This window comes from Silurus meridionalis, chromosome 3 (assembly GCF_014805685.1).
Source record: "Silurus meridionalis isolate SWU-2019-XX chromosome 3, ASM1480568v1, whole genome shotgun sequence".
Taxonomy (NCBI): Eukaryota; Metazoa; Chordata; class Actinopteri; order Siluriformes; family Siluridae; genus Silurus; species Silurus meridionalis.
In genome coordinates, this window is record NC_060886.1 from 17,911,075 (window position 1) to 17,931,730 (window position 20,656).

The 20,656-nt window shown below is 36.0% G+C and overlaps 1 protein-coding gene across 2 annotated transcripts in view; it reads left to right on the forward strand.

The window, feature by feature from the left end:
* The window catches only part of kalrna (kalirin RhoGEF kinase a), a 154,869-nt gene that overhangs the window by 91,908 nt on the left and 42,305 nt on the right, over nt 1-20,656 (forward strand). For both annotated transcript variants that reach the window (XM_046844539.1, XM_046844540.1), the window contains exons 11-27: nt 1,340-1,531; nt 7,132-7,301; nt 7,388-7,562; nt 11,009-11,204; nt 12,734-12,900; nt 15,495-15,614; nt 16,519-16,737; nt 16,913-17,062; nt 17,764-17,878; nt 18,019-18,134; nt 18,422-18,544; nt 18,874-19,056; nt 19,325-19,443; nt 19,641-19,707; nt 19,906-20,015; nt 20,236-20,305; nt 20,420-20,509. In XM_046844539.1, coding sequence (XP_046700495.1) covers nt 1,340-1,531; nt 7,132-7,301; nt 7,388-7,562; nt 11,009-11,204; nt 12,734-12,900; nt 15,495-15,614; nt 16,519-16,737; nt 16,913-17,062; nt 17,764-17,878; nt 18,019-18,134; nt 18,422-18,544; nt 18,874-19,056; nt 19,325-19,443; nt 19,641-19,707; nt 19,906-20,015; nt 20,236-20,305; nt 20,420-20,509 — 2,382 coding nt within the window. The remainder of the gene's footprint in view (nt 1-1,339; nt 1,532-7,131; nt 7,302-7,387; nt 7,563-11,008; nt 11,205-12,733; nt 12,901-15,494; nt 15,615-16,518; nt 16,738-16,912; nt 17,063-17,763; nt 17,879-18,018; nt 18,135-18,421; nt 18,545-18,873; nt 19,057-19,324; nt 19,444-19,640; nt 19,708-19,905; nt 20,016-20,235; nt 20,306-20,419; nt 20,510-20,656) is intronic.

The following is a 20,656-nucleotide window of genomic DNA, read 5'->3' on the forward strand; positions in this document are numbered from 1 at the left end:
ATGATTTCAAAACAACATTCTATTTTTATTTTATTTTTTTCGATCTTGCAGGTGCCTAGAGCTTGATTACATTTAAATTGATTTGGCACGTGGTTTGCCAAGATTTTGTTGCATTTGGGTTGAACATTTAAGGCTTGAAAATGAGTTGTTTTAGAGGCTAAGTACAGCTTGTTGCTGCTTGGATTTGCATTCTCAAAATGTTTGGAAATCCAGAACATTTCATTCTGTATCCATGAGTTTGAATAGTATAATAATCATCCAGTGCAGTAGGAACACTGGTACAACATGCCGATTATACAATTAGTACATTAGTTAATCATGTGCCAGCACCATCTGGCTTTTTTCTAAATTCATCTGGCCAATGTCAGTGAACCTGTGTGATAGTGTGCTGCCACATTACATAGGACACTGTGCAAAATGTACAGCAGAACATAGAAAACATCTCAATATACTATTTTTAAGAAGAAAAAAAAAAGGTAACTGAATTTGATGGCTCTAAACATTTGGGACAGGGTCATGTTTATTATTGTGTAGCAGCCCCTGTACATCTGAGCACAGTTCATATACCTCTGGGAACTGAGGAAAACATTTGCTGGAGTTTTTGTGACATTTTAAATTTCATGATGCACCAAATGTTTTCAATTGGTGTACCTTTTAGTAACTTTATTACTGTTCTTGTAATAGAACAATTTTCCACTTTGCCTAAGTTTATTTTATAACCTAATTAAATGATTTAAATTACTAAATGTTTTATTCAAATGTTGTATTTCCTCAGTTTAAACATTTGATGTATTCTGTGTCAAGTCAAGTCAAGTCAAGTTTATTTCTATAGTGCTTCTCACAACGGACATTGTCTCAAAGCAGCTTTACAGAATTTAAGGATTAAGGTAAACATTTCTGATAAAGTAACCTGTAATTGTGCTTTGTAGCTAAACAAACCTTTTCAGTGCAGTCTTCTTTTACTGTCCTAGAAGACATAAATTATCTTGTGACAATTTTAGCACATTGTTTGCAATCTAGGAGCTGAATATGGGTCAGTAGGGTGCTGCATTCATTCAGCACAGAGCCACAGGTGCACGAGAGGCCATGTAATAATCACTAATAAAATGTTTTTTTGTTTCACAGGTGGCTCTGATTATGTGTAAAAGAATAAGATGTGATCTTGTATTTTAGAGTGAGAAGTGAAGCAATATGGTTTAGAAAGATATATATTAGAATCTGTAGTAAGGATTTTTTGGTTTCTGAGCAAAATGGGTATTAATAATATATTAGTGTTTAAATGTAATGTATATGCTGATGATTGTCTAACATATTTTTGTTCTGTTTTCTCATGGATCAGAACACCTACACCAATGCTGACAAGCTCCTCGAGGCAGCTGAGCAGCTGGCTCAGACGGGTGAGTGTGATCCGGAGGAAATCTACAAGGCGGCGCGGCACCTAGAGGTTAGAATCCAGGACTTTGTGAGAAGGGTTGAGCAGCGGAAACTACTTCTGGACATGTCCGTCTCCTTCCACACTCACACCAAAGAGGTAAACTTTCCTCTGGTCTTTGAGTTCCTATTAGGACCACTTTACAATTACTGAAAATTAATATTGGCTAAGTGCAGAAATTTCTTATTTCTCAGAAGCATAATGGAATAAGTAGGTATGCTGGGTAATGTAGTGTATAGATTTTGGGACTTTCTGGCAACCATAGAGACAAGCATACCAATCATTCACAGGGGATAAGGTTAGATTACTGAAGATTGTACATACTCTTTCCTCTGTTTAACACTCTGTGATCAGAACCAGATGTGTAAATGTTTCATTGCAGAAAGTGTATGCATCTGCATGTTTGTGTCCGCATGTGTTTATGTGTGTGTTTATTGAAAAAAAAGTAACCCTGTCAGCACTGAGACACAACTAAACTAACTGCTACTGGAATCGAGTGACACATTTTGATCTTTCTGCTGTGCACACTGATTTCAGAGAATGCCATGCTATTACTCATGCAGCCACAGCAGAGTAAATATTTTATAAAACAGACTAGGCACCATCTGTCCTAGCTGAATGGGTACCATTCATCTCATGGAGTCCTTTTAAAGCATGTTCCCCTGTTTAACTGTCCCTCTGCTTAGCTTCCATAATGGAGATGCAATTTATTTTATAGTCCTGTTGATGGATGATATTTTAGGCTGGACACTGTGAATGTGGTTTTTATAAAGACACTGCTCTATCAGGAACTTTAGTAATGCTGGTTTGCTCTTGTTGGATATCTAAAGGATATGCCATACTGAGGCTGGGATTATGTACAGGATGAACCACAGCTCAGAGAATTCTCTTAAAATGATTCAGAAGATGGTGTTCCATCTTTGACTATTTATGGTTGTGTTGTATTTGAGGGTTTTACATCACAAATAAACTATTGATTATAGTGTAACTTGAGTACACATACTAAAAGATGCATTGTGGTCAATAAAACAAAATGAAAACTTTTTTCTTAAATCGTTCTGGAGCACTGAACTAAAAAACATCTTGTTTGGGGATATTTGCGTAAATAATGTTTTAAATGCTAAACATATTTTATTGCTCTTTTAAAAAAATAGTTACTTATTTGTCTGTAGTATGCATTGTTTTTATGCATTACTATACACTGGGAAACATTTGAGTTTAAGATCAAAAGATGAGTTTGAGACGACAGGTCAGAATTTCAGCATTACTTTCCTGTTATTTACATCTAGATGACATGACACCATTTATTGGCACCCAACATTCAAGTGTGCAAAATATTGAGAATAACAGATAGACAATTTACAGTCATTGAAAAATAAATAGCACTTTAACTTTAACTTCTATGTATTTATATAGCACGTTTTAATGCATCTTTGTCACCCAAAATGCTTCACAACATTTAAGAAAATCAAAGTACACACACCAAACATTTCACACAAATAAAACAAACAAATGTAAGAGTAAAAATCACAATTTCCCTACTTAAAAGCCAGACTAAAAACCTCTATGGATGAAGCCTGCAGAATATAAAGAGGGAAGACCCTTCCACAGTTTAGAATTTACTATTGAAAAAGCACCATCACCTTTTGACTTTTTTTTGACTGAGGAACAGCAAACAGCACCTGATTTATTGATCTGAATGACCTACCTGATGTCTAAGATCCTAAGAGATTGCAGATGTAATTTGGAGACAAAATGTGTATCGCTTTAAAAAACAAAAATCTTTTAAAATCAATCCTATACTTGACTGGTAACTAAATGTTCCTATAATAATAGGTATACATGGGATTAAATCAGCCAAAGGGGTTTGTCAAAATATGTTTAATATTATAATTTTTTATCTTTATTGTTTATGCTTATGTTGAATAAGTTTAACTCTTCTTTTTAAATTGGTGTGGATCATATTTCCCGGCAAGGATTTGACCTTTTGATGGTATGGCTGGTTTACAAGAGGAGGACTGCATTAATATAAATAAATAATATTAAATTATTAATGTAAATTAATACATAATTTGGATTGTCTTGTTTTAATATAGGAAAGAGTAAAAATGTGAATCTGTTTATTAGGAAAGTAAAAGTGTAATTTGGTGCATTCATGTAATAAGCTCATCATTTTTTATAACATCCAATAGATTACATAAAGTCTGATAACAGCGTTTTTTTTAATCCATTAGTTAGAACACAAAAAAAATAACTGCACATCTGTGATCATTAATGATTGAGTGTTGAAAATTTGATAATGATGTTCTAAATATGAGACAATACTATAATATGACATCTCAAATGAAGCATGTGTACATGTGATTTCCACCTAAAAATAGATCAGTTTGAGAAGCAGGAAATGTTTTTGCTTTGTGCCAGACAGACATTCTAATTTTGTGTTAATCAGAATGTCATGCTCCTCATGCCAAATACCAACCGGTATGCTAGTTTGAAGGATTGAATAGGCTAAGAAGAGCAGATAAATGCACATCTGAGTTGCAGACAAAAACAACTTGATGTTTTATGTACACACAGATGATGGGACAGTTTAAAACTGCAGCGTGAACACAAAGTATCATCACGTCCTTTTTGCTGTCACGATATTAAAAAAGAAATATTATTACTGATTTCTATCAGGACACATTGTAGATTTGCTGAAACAAGCATGATGATATATTAGGCAGTTCCTCGTAACTGATGAGTTTTAATGAGATTGCATTGTTCTTTGGCAAAGCTGTCATACCGAAAAATCAGCAAATGGCATTTCCTATTTTGAGGCCTTACTGATTGACTGTGAATAGGGTTACTATGGAAACTCCAGACATGCTGCCACTAAACGTTATGAATGTGTTAACCCTTTAAAGCAGTGATTGTCAAACGAGACAGTTTCTTTTTGCCAAACCCTGCTTCTTTTTTCTGTAGACTTGTTGATAATATCATCAAATAGACCAGCAGAGTGAAAACGTACAAAAAAAACCCCTATATTATTTAGCTGTTATAGTAAAAACACCAAATGCTGTTAGGCCAAAGCATTTGAGAAACAGCAAGGGGTTTCTTCTTCTTAATTGTTTGTTTATTTATTTGTGTCCTATATTCTTTTTATCATTTTCTCACATGAATTGATGACCCCTGTTTTAAAGGATGAATAATTTCTGGTTCTGAATGAGCATCTTAGAAAAAACACGTTTTATTTAGAAAACGCTTGCAGTTTTTTTGACATTCTGTCACTGCCCTTTTTGTTACCATAATGCTTGATGTCATCATTACACAGCAAAATATCATATGTTTCACAACCGATCTTCCCGAATCATGCTGATTCGCCATATGTCAAACATCCCCAATAAGTATGGCCTGAGCAGTGTGATGTTTGTTTCTTGGTTGTGGTGCTGCCAAAAGATGGAAAACATGATTGGCCTTTCCCCAACATTAACTAACATTAAGGCTCATAGATTGCTGCTGATACCTATAGATTAGAGCATATTTTCAGTTATGAACCAAAAAACAGGCTTCTATTTTCGATATTTAAATTACAATAGAAATAAAAATATTTAAGGCTTTCTTATAATGACATTAATTTTAACATGTGTCTCTTCATATATATGTACAATATATGTCACACACAAATTTTCCACATAGATACTCTGGGACTTCCACTCTTACTTCTGTCATACAAAACATATATACAGTATATATACAGTATATATATGCATATATATTTTCTATGAAAGACATAGAGACCTTTTGACAGCAGTAGAAGGTCATTTTTTGTGCCAGTGCATTGTGTATGTGCAACCTGAGGCTGTGAGTAGTGTTTTCAGTTTATTAACTCTTATCTTGATGTGTCAGTCAACCGCCAAGAAAACAGCACTAAATAATCACCATCAATGGCATGTTTTCTTTCTCTGTGCCAAATGGGAAGGTTGAACAGAGCCTTGAGATGTTTCATATGTTTTTGTGACTCTGTTTTTCTGGTTGTATGGTTAAAAGAGAACCTCAGTAGGCCTTGTGTTACTTCTATTTAAATAGATTCTTGTGTTTTTTTCTGACTACTTTGCCTTTCTTGTAGAACACAACATGTATTTGATACTACATGTATGCAAGAGTGGAAATCCCATAGGATATGTGGGAAATTTGTGTGCGACAGTTCTTCTGACAATTCTTCTAAAATAATTTTTTTTTTTAATGACTACCTTTTTTTAGAGTAATTCACATTACTCACTCTCTGTATTCATATTTCTTTCTATAATCTCACACATACTGATATTGCCCTACTCACATGCTAACTTTTTGTTTTATTTTGCCAAATAATGTGCTATAGCCACCTGAACTCAAGATACATCACTCAGGATACGTCTAGCAGCATCGTAAGAAGATTATTTCATGCAGGATCTTTTAGGGATGATAAGAAATAAATCACTATAATAACTTCAAGGAATAATGGTGACAGCTGGAGAGCAGTTGCGTGGCCAACAGTTGTGTAGGCCAGTCTGCACTTTTTGACTTGAAGAAACTGAAACAACAAATGGATTAGCTTATTAAGATATTCCCCGAGAGCGGTTAGATGGGGAAGTCACCCCACAGTGCCCCAAAACTAGCATAACATAATATATCTGTGTAATAGGTGGTCTGAACCCTCCAAGAAGAATTGTTATGTGATTATGTAGAGATCTTCGTATTCTCTATAGTAGTGCAGGTCCCATGTGAAGAGCAGGTCCAATAACGAGTGTGCTGCAAGATATAAGCACAGTCCAACTTTACTCTAAAGGCTCCTGGAGTAGGAGCAAAATAGCTGATTAGTTGAGATGTATGAAAAAAATCCAAAGATGATTTCAAGAAGCATTGATCAGTGCATGATGATATTGCTTCTTACTGCTGAAGCAGAAATATTTTCAGCATGTATGTGATAGACAGCTTCTTGATCTTTAGCAGATCAGGGAGGCCTGAGAGAAAAGACTCTGGTTATAAACTAGATCGATGATAGAAATGATTGAAGTACTGATTTAAGCGCCACTTTCACTTTTTTTTCACATAGATCATGAACACATTGATTCAGTGATAATCACTGGCATGGTGTGTAAATGGGTATTAATTAGTCATCTGGAAAAGTAGCATTAGATGCAGGCATGCTTTCACACTTTTGCAATTTTGCAACTTTGCATAACCGAGAAGCTGTCAAAATTCTGGGTGAGAAGATGATTTGCTTTTTTAAAGGAGTATTATATCATACCATTACAGCACAAATCAGTAAACAGCCTGGGGAAAGTATTCAGCTGCAACCACAAAGATGCTAGTTTGATGCACACAGCAGGGTAATAGTGGAAAGAACTATTATTTTAAGATGGAAGCAATTTGATCATTGCGAAAAATTTATTTTTGGTTCAGTTTCTAATTATGGAAATACATCCAGACAGCAATGATTATGAAATGAAAGGTTTATTGAAATAATTGGAAGCAGTGTTTGGTTTGTGTGTACATGTGTTTTATTTCATTCCCACAAGAAGAAGCAAAGGTCTTTACAATGGGAGTAAAATAGCATCCGGATATTGTCAGACAGCTCCATTGGAAAAAGCCAAAACCTTTTCTGGAAAATGTACATTTCCACAAAGACACTAAGGTAATTCTTCCTTTGATTTATGTGCATTTGTTTGTATTTGTAGCTATGGACTTGGATGGAGGATCTGCAAAAGGAACTGTTAGAGGAGGTGTGCTCGGACTCGGTGGACTCTGTACAGGAACTGATCAAACAGTTTCAGCAACAGCAAGCCACCACACTGGAGGCCACACTCAATGTTATTAAAGAAGGAGAAGACCTCATTCAACAACTCAGGTTAATGCACGTTAAACACACATGCATTAATGCTCACATACAGTACATAAACATATAGTCTTACCTTTCTTCCATTTCTCTTACAGAGATTCAGCGATGAGCAGTAATAAAATGCCGCATAACAGTTCAATAGCTCACATCGAGAGTGTGCTACAGCAGCTGGATGAGGCACAGGGTCAGATGGAAGAGCTATTCCATGAAAGAAAGATTAAACTGGACATCTTTCTTCAACTACGCATCTTTGAACAGTACACCATTGAGGTGAGCAGCTATGGTCAAGTATGAACTTTTATGTGATATCAAATAACGTATCAGGCTCGGATCGGTCACACTTTCTGCGCTCTAATTAACCTAGAATTCCCTTATTTTATAGCTGGCTGTTACAGATATGTGATACTTAGATATCTTCTCAAGGAAAAATATAGAAATGAAACTTGGATATATTTTAAAGTAGTCAATGTGCAGCTTGTACAGCAGTACAGATTTACTGTCCTCTGAAAATAACTAAACATAAATCCATTATTACCTAAATAACTAGCAATAAATGTGAGTACACCCTAAATGAATGTTTCAAAACTGTGTCCAAAGTGTCAATATTTGGTGTGAGCACCATTTTTAACTCGCACTGCCTTAATCCTCCTGGGTATGGAATTCACCAGAGCTGCACAGGTTGTTGCTGGGATCCTCTTCCACACCACCATGATGACATCACGGAGCTTCTGGATGTTAGATGCTTCACAGGTGCTCAATAGGGTTCAGGTGACATAATTGCCACCTTCACCTTCAGCTTCTTTAGCAAGGCAGTTGTCACCTTGGCATTGTGTTTTGGGGTTGTTTTAATGTTAGAAAACTGCCGCCCCAGTTTCTGAAGGGAGGGCATCATGTTTTGCTTTAAAATGTCACAGTACATGCTGGAATCCATGTTTCTCCCAATGAACCACAGCTCCTCAGTACAAAGCAGCACTCAAGCAGCCCCAGACAATGATGCTTGACTGTAGGCAAGACAGTTGTTTTGGTGTCTTTACATGCTGGACAGTATCTGAGCCAAACAAGTTTATCTTAGTCTCACTAGACCACAGGACATGTCTCCAGTAATTCATGCTCTTGGACAGGTTGTCTTCAGCAAACTGTTTGCAGGCTTTCTTGTGAGCCAGCTTCAGAAAAACACTGACAAGTTTCACTTCTGCAGCATTTAAATCAATGCTGGCAGCACTCATGTGTCTGTTTTTTTAAGCCAGCTTCTGCATCTGACGCAAAGCATGAGGACTCAACTTCTTTGACTCTGTATGAACCTGGCCACTGTACTGTTGTTCAGTTTCAGGGTGTTACTGATCTTCTTATAGCCCTGGCCATCTTTGTGTAGAGCAACAATTTTAATTTTCAAATCCTCAGAGAGTCTTTGCCTTGAGGTGCCATGTTGAACATCCAGTGGTTAGTATGAGAGGATTGCACTCAAAACACCAAATTTTAACTGCTTTACTACAAGATACACAAATTTGTATGGTCCTGTCAAGCAGACAAAAACATGAACAATATTATTATTTTTTTATTTGTTTGTTTATTTAACAGGGACAATACACTAGACATTGTTACATGCATATCGTGTACATAGGGCATATAGCAAACACACACACATATATATATACAGTACAGACCAAACGTTTGGACACACCTTCTCATTTAAAGTGTTTTCTTTATTTTCATGACTATGAAAATTGTAGAGTCACACTGAAGGCATCAAAACTATGAATTAACACATGTGGAATTATATACATAACAAAAAAGTGTGAAACAACTAAAAATATGTCATATTGTAGGTTCTTCAAAGTAGCCACCTTTTGCTTAGATTACTGCTTTGCACACTCTTGGCATTCTCTTGATGCCTACGTTGAAGAACCTACAATATGACATATTTTCAGTTAACTTTTTTGTTATGTATATAATTCCATATGTGTTAATTCATAGTTTTGATGCCTTCAGTGTGACTCTACAATTTTCATAGTCATGAAAATAAAGAAAACTCTTTGAATGAGAAGGTGTGTCCAAACTTTTGGTCTGTACTGTATATATAATATATATAAACTTTTGGTCTGTACTGTATATATTTTATATATAGATTTTCAATTATCCAGAGTAGCCACCTTTTGCTGTAATAAAATCTTTGCACACTTTTGGCATTCTCTCAGTCAGCCTGATGATTTAGTCACATGGAATGGTTTTCAAACAATCTTGAGGTGTTCCCAGAGGTGTTAAATACTTGCTTTTCCAGCATTCTCTGATCCAACTCGATTTAGATTAATTGATTATGGAGGCCATGTCATCTGATGCAGCACTCCATTACTCTTCTTCCTGAGCAAATAGCTCTGACATAAATCAAAGGTGTATTTGCTGCTATCGTTCTGTTGGAAAACAATGATAATCCCACTAAGAGCAAACCAGATGGGATGGCATGTTGCTGCAAATGCTAGTTAAAGGTGCCCTCAATTTTGATTACATCCCCAACAGTGTCACCAGCAAAGCACCTCCACACCATCACACTTCCTCTTCCATGCATCACAGTGGGAACCACACATTCAGGAACTGTTTGTTCACCCTCTCTACATTTAACATAGACACAGCAGGTGGAACAAAAAGTCTTACATTTGTACTCTTTAGACCAGAGGACAGTATTCCCCTTATCTAATGACCTTTTTTTATGTTTCTTGGCCCAAACACATCTCTACTGCTTGTTGTTCATCCAAAATAAAATAAAAAATGGTTTTCTTTACAATTTGAAGATAAGGGGCTTGACTCACTTGAACTCCAGAAAGCAGCAGAGGTAGCTCTTGGTCATCATTTCCTTTACATTTAATGTTCTAAAGATTTTTCAGATTGACTGACTTTTCTTCTTGAAGTAATGACTATTTTTTTTTACTTAAATAAGTGTTACTTGCAATATTATGGATTTTTATAGTAGTTGTAGTAGCCCTAAGAGAGATGCACAAGCCAACTGATGGTCTAAAGCACATTAAGAATGCAAGAGATTTACAGATTAACTCTTGACATAAGGCACAAGGTATAAGGTACACCTGTGATTTAAAACTATTCCTCGGGAATGCCATGAGTTGGGCAAGCTTTGATTAAAGACACATAAAAATATTTTTGGGTTGTTTTAGACTTTTATAATATAATATACCATATACATTATATATAGGGTTTATAAAGCCAACCATTTAAACCTAAAAAAATTTGCATTAGCTCCATAGTGCACTGTTATATGGGTTAAAAAGAACTTTGTAGATTTTCCAAGCCAGTTGAAGAACTTGCCACAGACCTCACTTGCTGTTTTTGCACAAAATATCAGACTACTGTGTCTGAAAAAGTCAGTTACTTTATATCCTCCTTTCTTTAATACCATAAAAATACTGTAAAATATATTTTAAAAAATCTAAATAGAAAATAGAACAAAATTAACATATTTATGAAATATATAAAAATATTTACAGAATACAGTGCATAAAAGAAAATGCTTAGTGTGCTTACATTTCTGCTCAGTACTGCATGGCCTGCCAAATGTAGCAACATAAAATGTTGCACATGAAACTAATTTTAAATAAAATCTATTTATTCATTGTTTAAATATCTGTTATTAGGTAGGGTCAGGGTAATATTGCTTGTAAACTTGAATATGAATGAGTTTGGAATTTTCTTTCTCCTGTAATGTGCAGGTCACTGCAGAACTGGACACGTGGAACGAGGACTTGGTACGGCAAATTAGCGAATTCAGTGCCGAAGAGCCCAGTCTGGTGGAACAGAGGCTCCAACGACACGCTGATAGAAAACTGGCCATGAATAACATGACATATGAGGTCATCCAGCAGGGCCAAGACCTACACCAGTACATCATGGAGGTCCAGGCTTCAGGTGAGAGAGAGAGAGAGAGAGAGAGAGAGAGAGAGAGAGAGAATAAAATAGGATAGATGTATGGATGAATGGATGAGTAGATTACTGTCATACAAACAAAACTTCAGATCAATAAGCAATCTTCATATGCAGGTGAAGAGGCAATGGAGAGAGATAAGTGTATAAGGCGGAGTGAGGGATATAGAGAGATGAATAAAGAAAGGGAGATAAGCAGATGTTGGGTGTCTGAGCCAGTGAGGCAGCTGAGCTTTATGGTCTTTGGCTTAACTCTGCAGCTGTGTGACTCTGCATGCAAAGAAGCCAAATAATAGGTTAAATAATCAAAGCCAATCTATAACCCCCTCTGTCCATTTCTCCAGATTCACTCTACTTTGATTTCTATGTCCCCTGACCCTCCACTCCTCCATTCCTTTAATCCTCTTGCTCTGTTTCTGCCTGCATTTCTGTGTATTAGAGATATATTTAACATGGGAAACAGGCTTTCTGTCTTCAAACTGCTGACCCATCTCACACCCCCCCTACTCCCACATATGGACCTTGGCTTATGAGTCGCTGCTGGTTCTGGCTTTGGAAATGCCACTCTGCCAAATCACACTGAGACAATCTCACACACTCTCGCTTATGTGCTGAGTGAGTCTTTGTCTCTTCTCTAATGCAGTCAAATTACATTTGACTGGCCACATAATTGATACTATAATGATATCTGAAATAAGTATTTTAGATTAAATGAAAAAACACCATTTAAACATTTTGTATATTGCGCTGTGAATAATTTCTTTGCTTTTTCACACATTTCTTACTGTATTTTGTTTCTTTTTCTGTTCCAGAAAAGGGAACATATATAACCCTGTGTTTTATTGATAAATGATGTGATTCTAGACAATAGTCATGACTGTAAATAATAAATCATGCACCGTATGGTTTTACTACAGTGACCCTAAGCAACACTTATGGCATCAGTGATGCACAGGACACTTCATGGAAAAAGTGGATATGTATTGACACCTAGTGGCTATTTTACGTATATGCATCTGTACATTCAAGCATTGTTCTTCAATACTTGAGTTGAATTTAAAAGTTTACATTCACCGTGAAATACTGATTCAAAAGGGTAAAAATACACCACTATTTTTTACATTTTATATACAAAACAGAAGGATTTGAATCCTATCCTGGCAAAACTGAGCACACATTGTTCACACACTCATTTGCAAGCTATGTAGAGAATTACAATTAAAACTCACTTGACCTCACTTGATATTGTAACATATTTTAACATGATTTGATCATTTTCTACTTGGGGTAATGAATAATGTTAAATACACAAAATCTGTAGAATTTAACACAGTAAATGTTTTGTTGATAGAAATATCATGTTTGGTCTTTCAAATTTTGTCCATAGGTTTTGCCTATGTGTAAAATTTGCTTTTATTCATAGGCAAAACACTGACTATGTTATATTTGATTGCTTGTGTGTGTGTGTGTGTGTGTGTGTGTGTGTGTGTGTGTGTGTGTGTGTGTGTGTGTAGGCATTGAGTTAACAGGGGAGAAGGAAGTGGATTTGGCGATGCAAGTGCAGGAACTGCTGGAGTTTCTTCATGAGAAACAACATGAACTGGACATGAGCGCAGAGCAGACACAGAAACGGATGGAACAGTGTCTCCAATTACGACATTTGCAGGCTGAGGTTAAACAGGTAAAACGTACAAAAAATACATTAAAACTTACTCATACACACTCAGTATACTGTACATACTTATAAAACTAAGGCACAAAGCACATAAAAAACACCTACAAGCACACATCTTATCTTAGTTCTAAGCTTGTTATTCATTTCACAGAAGGCATGACAGTTGGTATGTGGCAAAATCTGGCGTGCCATGTGGCCAAGAAAGTTCAAAAAAGCACAAAGTTATGCAAAGAAGCGTGTTCGTGACATCGCATGGCTTTCCGTAGGAGCAAACATTTTAAATTCTATAAGTAAATCCATAGAAACAGCTATCAGCATCTAGCAGAAAGAAGCAGTGCAGCGCTAGGTAGCAGCAACATATGCAAGTGGATGCATAGTGTTACAAATATAACAAGCAATGACAAGAAATGACAAGCAGACTGACCTGCTTAGCTTGAGTCAGCCATATGCAAATGGAGAGAACTGCAGTCATGCAAAAATCTGTTAACTTTTAAAGCAAATGTGCTATGAGATTTGTGTGGAAAGTTATGAAGACGCAGAGTGCAGAAAAGTGTACTGTGTGTCCTCATTCTCAGTCTCACCTCTCCAGGCAGAAACAAAAATGTGTATGAATTAAACATGTCTTCCATTATGCTGTAAGGCTAGTGCTCAATCTGCTCTTTTTCCATGAACTATGGTTCTATACCACTGAGATATCAAGCCTCAAAACTTTCAGCAATCTCTGTATTCGATATCAGACAGGTTTTATATCCCAGGCCGGCCCTGGATTACTTTTTGGCCTGCATATTTAGGATTATCCCCAGGAAAACTAAAGTGTACAGGACAGGAGGCAGACTTGCAGTTGTTTAATTTATACAACTGAGCAGCTATGGATCAAGGGCCTTGCTCAAGGGCTCAACAGTGGTAGTTTGTTGGGTGCTAGGATTGGAAGTCATAACCTTTCACTCAAAAATCCCTCTGTCTTTTCAACCGAGCTACCATTTCCCACACCCTCAGAACTAGGATTGAAAATCATTCCAGTTGTAAATCATCAATTCCATAAATTATTGATGCTGAAATGGATTGTCTAGCTAATAGAGAAACACATTTAATTAACTTTTAAATTCTGGCCTTAATAACTAAACAAATATGCATGAGGAGTTATTTACTACCTAAAATGAATGACAAAAATACAGCTACTTTTCAGTACCGTTCCCAATATATAGAGGTTTATTTATAAAACAGTGTTTCTATGCCTTTTATAAATGGTTATAAACAATTATACAATTGTATATTTTTTCTTTGCATATCTATGAATTTCATAAATTATAGTAGTTTATTGTATATTAGTAACATGTATCATTTCTAACAGGTTATCTCAAAATAGCATCCACTTAAGCATATGGTAGGCTACAGTACATTTGTACTGCCCTATTCAGACCTATTAGTTGTGCTGGTCCAGACAGCGGGTCAGAGGCTAATGATGGCTCTGGCTACTCAGATGTCTGTCTCTCCTTCCTGCTTTCTCTGAGCTAATCTCATTCAGGATTAAATAAAGGGTCAAGGAGTGTCTCTAGAGACAGCCATCAAGTGCCTCCACTTATACAACTGCTAATAAAGAGAAATGGACTGATTAAGGGATAAAGATATGGAAAGTTAGAGGCAGAGACAGCTAGAGAGGGAGAGAGGCTTTCTCTGAATCCACCAGGGAATCTGGTTTCATGTATGTTTAAAATTTGGAAGCCAGTAGGCTGAATTAGTCAAGCATGCATCTAAATACCAGTGAAACGAAACACTGCTTATTCCAAAATGAATTATCTGATATGTGTGGGAAATACTGTCACAAGGTGAACTTTCTATTTACTGAATACGACAGGTTTACCTAAACTCTTTTGCATGTATTTCACTATCTCAACTATAAATAAACATAGCTCTTTGTCAGTTTACCCAAATGTATTTCATGTTTAACACATTTAGAATCGTTGTTCCAATCATTGAGGGACACAGAACAACACACTGTCTAAAGGCAACCGTTATATAAAGATTCATTTGCATCTCGTATCATAATTATCAGTATTTAAATTATAATGTAATTAAAGTGAAATAATACAATACATTTAGAATTGGACTTACAATCAGAACAAGTTTTTATTACTATTATATATATATATATATATATATATATATATATATATATATATATATATATATATATATATATATATATATATATATAATAGTATATAGAGTATAATAGTATAAAATATATAATTTCTCAATGATAGAAGCTTCTAGATATAACATTATATAAATTGAAAAAGAAAGAAAGAACACTACACAATGTACAGTCAGGGTGACACGCATTACAGATCCTATATACAGATATGTATAGAAAGTATAGAAATTATGGAAGCATATGCAATAAATAATAAATAGAAAAATAATATACTGAATATTGTACATGTTTACATATTAAACCCTGAATGTTTTCATGTAGATTGTTCAGCTAACATCCCATATACTACTCTTGAGTCACTAAGAAGATAAAGAAGCTACAAAACATTTTGGTTTGATGCATAATTCCTAATTCTGTCTGTGTGTGGGTGTGATTTTGTGTTTAGGTGCTCAGTTGGATCCGCAATGGTGAGTCTATGTTGAATGCCAGCATGGTTAATGCCAGCTCACTGTCTGAGGCTGAACAACTACAACGAGAGCATGAACAGTTTCAGCTTGCTATAGAGGTACACATATACACAAACACACACACACACACACACACACACACACACACACACACACACACCTAAACCCCATGCAGCTTATAACAGCTCTGGAACCCATTTGTGGATACGAATAAAAAGCCCCTTTAAAAACGTATTAGCAGCATTTATTTTACCTCAGTATACAGGATGTAACTGTAGCTGTAAGAACCACCAGTATCCAAGGCTAGAACAGACATTCATGCTTTTATTAAGAGAAGTAAAAACACAACAGGATTTTTTTCACTTCCAAATGTAATTTTAAGTAAAGACATTAAGACATGCTGTTTATCTACATTTATAACAGACACTATTCAGTAATTCAGGTCTCTTGGTTCATTGGGACACATTGCAGCTTTAAAATATTTAATAGTCTACTATAATACGTGTATAACCACAGATTTTCTAAACGATTATGTTCTTTATTGAAGAAGGAAGAGTGTTTATTTTGTCTTTGAAAACAGAACCAGATACATCTGTTGCACCTTTTTGTACTTCATGAATTTAGCATTTACACACACTGATTTACTAGATTTATTAGTGTAGAAAAGTCAGATCATCTTTTTTTCCTCGGAAGGCTGCAGTGCTCGGTTGCTTATCATTGTAGTTTTTGGCTCCAGGTTTTGTGTGCTGAAAAGTACAAAATTCACAGATGATTTTACTGGTAGCTGTAGCATTAAATAGAGCAATCTAAACATGAAAGACATGTAACATTTCTTTTCATCTCCAGTGTTCCTTTAAAAAGATATTATAGGGTTTTATTTTTAGCATTCTCAGCTGACAGCTTGTAACTATTTGTAGCTGTTCGAATCCTAAGCATTTTAAGATTTCTAAATAAACTGTATTTATTGTCAATTTCTTTTTTTGTCTCTGTCTCCTTCTCCAGTCCTTGTTCCATGCAAACTCTCTACAGAAGACCCATCAGAGTGCACTTCAGGTCCAGCAGAAGGCAGAAGTCATGCTGCAATCGGGCCACTATGACCCTGACGCTATCCGCACCTGTGCTGAAAAGGTGGCCATGCACTGGCAGCAGCTCATGCTAAAAATGGAGGACCGGCTCAAGCTAGTTAACGCATCTGTGGCCTTCTACAAGACCTCTGAGCAGGTGAAATGCACCACCCACTGGTTACTTAGTAATATATGTAATATATATAATGCTAGTCAGTAACATAACATAAGAATAGTAGAAGAAAGAAAATGCTGCAAGAAAATATTGGGAATTTTAAATAGGATCTGTAGATGGTTGAATGTGAACTTGTGTGTGTGTCTGTGGTATATAGGTGTGCAGTGTGTTGGAGAGTTTGGAGCAGGAATACAGACGGGATGAGGACTGGTGTGGAGGTCATGATAAGCTGGGCCCTTTAGCTGAGAGTGACCATGTGTTTCCCCTCATCAGCAAACATCTGGAGCAGAAAGAGGCTTTCCTGAAGGTAAATGAAGGAAAGGTCACATACATTTAGTCTAAGACTGATTTAATGTAATCTCAGTTTTATTTCTGTAAAGATCCCTGAATAATTTTTAATACCAAATACCTTTAAAGTACCTTTTATTATCTGTTTTTATCTCTTTGTGCGGACAGAATGGAGACTAGATAATTATTTTTAAATAAATAAAAAATTTAGTCATAGTTCAACATGAAACATAGTAAAATATTTGTATCAAATTATATATAGATTTAATATGAAAAGAAATTCTGACCTGCTTATTTCTCAAGAGTTTCAACAGTGTTTCATTTAAAACATTTAATTGCACTCTTCTCACACATTTTCCACTGCGTTTTTTGTGTTGGGACTTCTAAGGAGATTCTTTTTTATTTGTAAGCATAAATTCTGGATTTTCTGAATATTAAACGATGAAATAATTCACAGTAATTTTCATAGCTTTTCTTGATTAGATTAGCACATGTAGCCACTGTAATTCATTTAAAAACGTGTCGCTTCACAGTTTTACACAAATCCCTTTTTCTCCGCTTATTGCACAGATTAGTTTTGTGTAAAACAGGATTGTGTGTAATTATCTGTGTTAGTCACTCAGAAAAACAAGAATGAGTGTTTTGCATAAACTGAAATCCTGAAAAACGGGGCTTTTTTAGATCTGAGATCTTTGTTCTTTCTAACGTGCTGTTTTTCAGGCATGTACACTAGCCAGACGTAATGCTGAAGTTTTTCTCAAGTACATCCACCGCAACAACGTCAGCACTCCTGCTTCCTCTGGCAACACCCGTGGCTCTGAACAGCAGGTCAAAGGTCAGACCATGCGGATAAACCTTTTCAAATTTTCTTTTCATTATGCTTAATTACAGTATGCTAAAACCTCTACTGTGTTCTAATAGGGTATTATATCTTTATTTATATCTATATTATATCTATGTTGTTTTCTTTTGTAGCAATCCTCAATGAACTGTTGCAGAGGGAGAACAGAGTCCTGCACTTCTGGACCATGAAGAAACGGCGCTTGGATCAGTGCCAGCAGTATGTGGTGTTTGAGCGCAGCGCCAAACAGGTGAGATCCATCAAACCAGCACAGACAGACAGACACACACACACACACACTCACACACACACAAACACACACACATGCACAGACACATATACACACACACACACATGCGGTGAATACACCTCAGATTTGTGTAGTGATAGCACTTACGGCATCAACATAAAAAAAACAAGACAACCCTCGTTTATTTGGAATGAATGCACTTTTAAACACCTGACATCTTTATATCCCTTTTCTGTCTTTTATACTTTCTCACATGTGCAGCATTTCTTTTCATCTTCACATTGCAGGCATTAGACTGGCTTCAGGAGGCAGGTGAATATTTCCTCTCCACTCACAACACTTTAGGCGACTCAAGTGAGAAAACTCAAGAGTTGCTGAAAGAGTATGACAACTTCTGTGTCCCTGCCAAGGTAGGTATTGCTCATGCACAATGCTGGTGAAGAAATTACTGTCTGTAATTTTCTTCTGTAGCACAGAGCACAGAGTGCTTAAATTAGCAATTTGCAATATGTGAAGATGATTCTAGACGTAAAAATGTACTAGTATACATACTAAGTTTGCTTTTGGTAAAGACTGGTAAAGTGTGCCTCAGGATGCTCACAAGATGCTGTAAGTGGAAGGTTTTTACTTTCAAGTGTTCAGTCAGATTCTGGGGGCACACTGGTAGCATTTATGTTAAATAATAATATTAATAATCAAACACTAATTAAGGTTAAGTATCGCATGTGGTGACTTTCAGCAAACCAAGGAGAAGGTGAAGCTGCTGATCCAGCTAGCTGACAACTTTGTAGAGAAAGGCCATGTGCATGTGACTGAACTAAAGAAATGGGTAAGCACGGTGGACAGGCGCTACAGAGACTTCTCCCAGCGCATGGGGCAATACCGCTGCAGCTTGGAGAATGCACTAGGCATTAGCACTGAGGTGAGAAAGAAACGTCCATTATATAACGTAAAGCATTTATTCCAAATACACACTTATGAGCCTGTATTGTTTAAGAAAATGTTTCAATCAGATACAGTATATCATGTCATTGCTGTTACAGACATGATGCAACTTAAGCTGATCAGAGATTTTCATGCCTCTAAAAACAGTTATTATACCAAAAACTGATACATGTGTTAGAGGTATTTATTAAAATTGTATTGTCTATGGCAAAATGTATGCATGTTTGTGTGTTTCTCTTTTTCAGCGAAATAAGGACCTGGAGTTAGATATCATTCCAGCCAGCCTGACCGACCCAGAAGTCAAACTCCGTGAACCCAACCATGAGGTCAATGAGGAGAAAAGGAAGTCAGCCAGGAAGAAAGAGTGAGTGTTAAAACTTTTATAAAGTTTAATTGGGTATAAATATGAATGCAACACTTAACCAATTCCTGATTTAAAAAATTAGATAATATACCATACCCAATAAAACTAAATACCTATATGTAAGAACTACCTAAAAGGAAAATAAAATTGAACTTGCTATTATGTTAACCAGTGTGTGTGTGTGTGTGTGTGTTTAGATTTATTATGGCAGAGTTGCTGCAAACTGAAAAAGCCTATGTTAGAGATCTGCATGAGTGCTTAGAGGTAAGAGAGGTCTTTTTAAATGACACCAATTTTATCAATTACAGATGAGAACACCGCAGTTTTTGATATAAAGATTTTTCCTTCAATTTTCACACAAACCCTAAAGGAAAATGACTGTATGTAAATTTCCAATTGCATAATTTCATGTGGCATTTCTGAAAACAGCAATTTACTTTGTGCGTGCGTGTGAATGTGTAGACATACCTCTGGGAGATGACTAGTGGTGTGGAGGAGATCCCACCAGGCATCGCCAACAAAGAGCATGTCATTTTCGGAAACATCCAGGAGATTTATGACTTCCATAATAAGTAAGATATTATCTATAAACACATTTTAGAATCAGTGTTATACAGTACATTATTCAGGTCAGTTTTACTGTGATGTTGGTGTTTTCATTTCCTTTTAACGTCCTTTTAGCTAGAAATATGTAAATGTAAGCAAATGAAATGTTGAGTATATTCATTTGATATGCAAATGATTCTGGACCATGATTAAACATTGTTTTAATCCTTATCTCTTTCTGTTTAGCATTTTCTTAAAAGAGTTGATCAATTACGAGCAGTTGCCTGAGGATGTGGGCCATTGCTTTGTCACATGGGTGAGTGCTTTTGATGCACCATCAGCTAGTGTCAAGCCTCTTATAATAATAATAATAACAAAAATGATGAGAAATATCAATATTTACATACTGCATACGGCATTGTTTCCCCAGGCGGATAAATTCCAGATCTATGTGTCCTACTGCAAAAATAAGCCAGACTCAAATCAGCTTATCCTGGAGCAAGCTGGAAGCTTTTTTGATGTAAGAGAATCTCTGCTCATTTTCTGTGTTATTACGTCTTCAATCTGTTATACCCCATTTAAGAAAAAAGGGCGAGTGTGTCAAATGGGATTTTATTGTATAAAGAAAACACTTTGTGACGTTTTTTTCAGATTACAGTAGCTACAA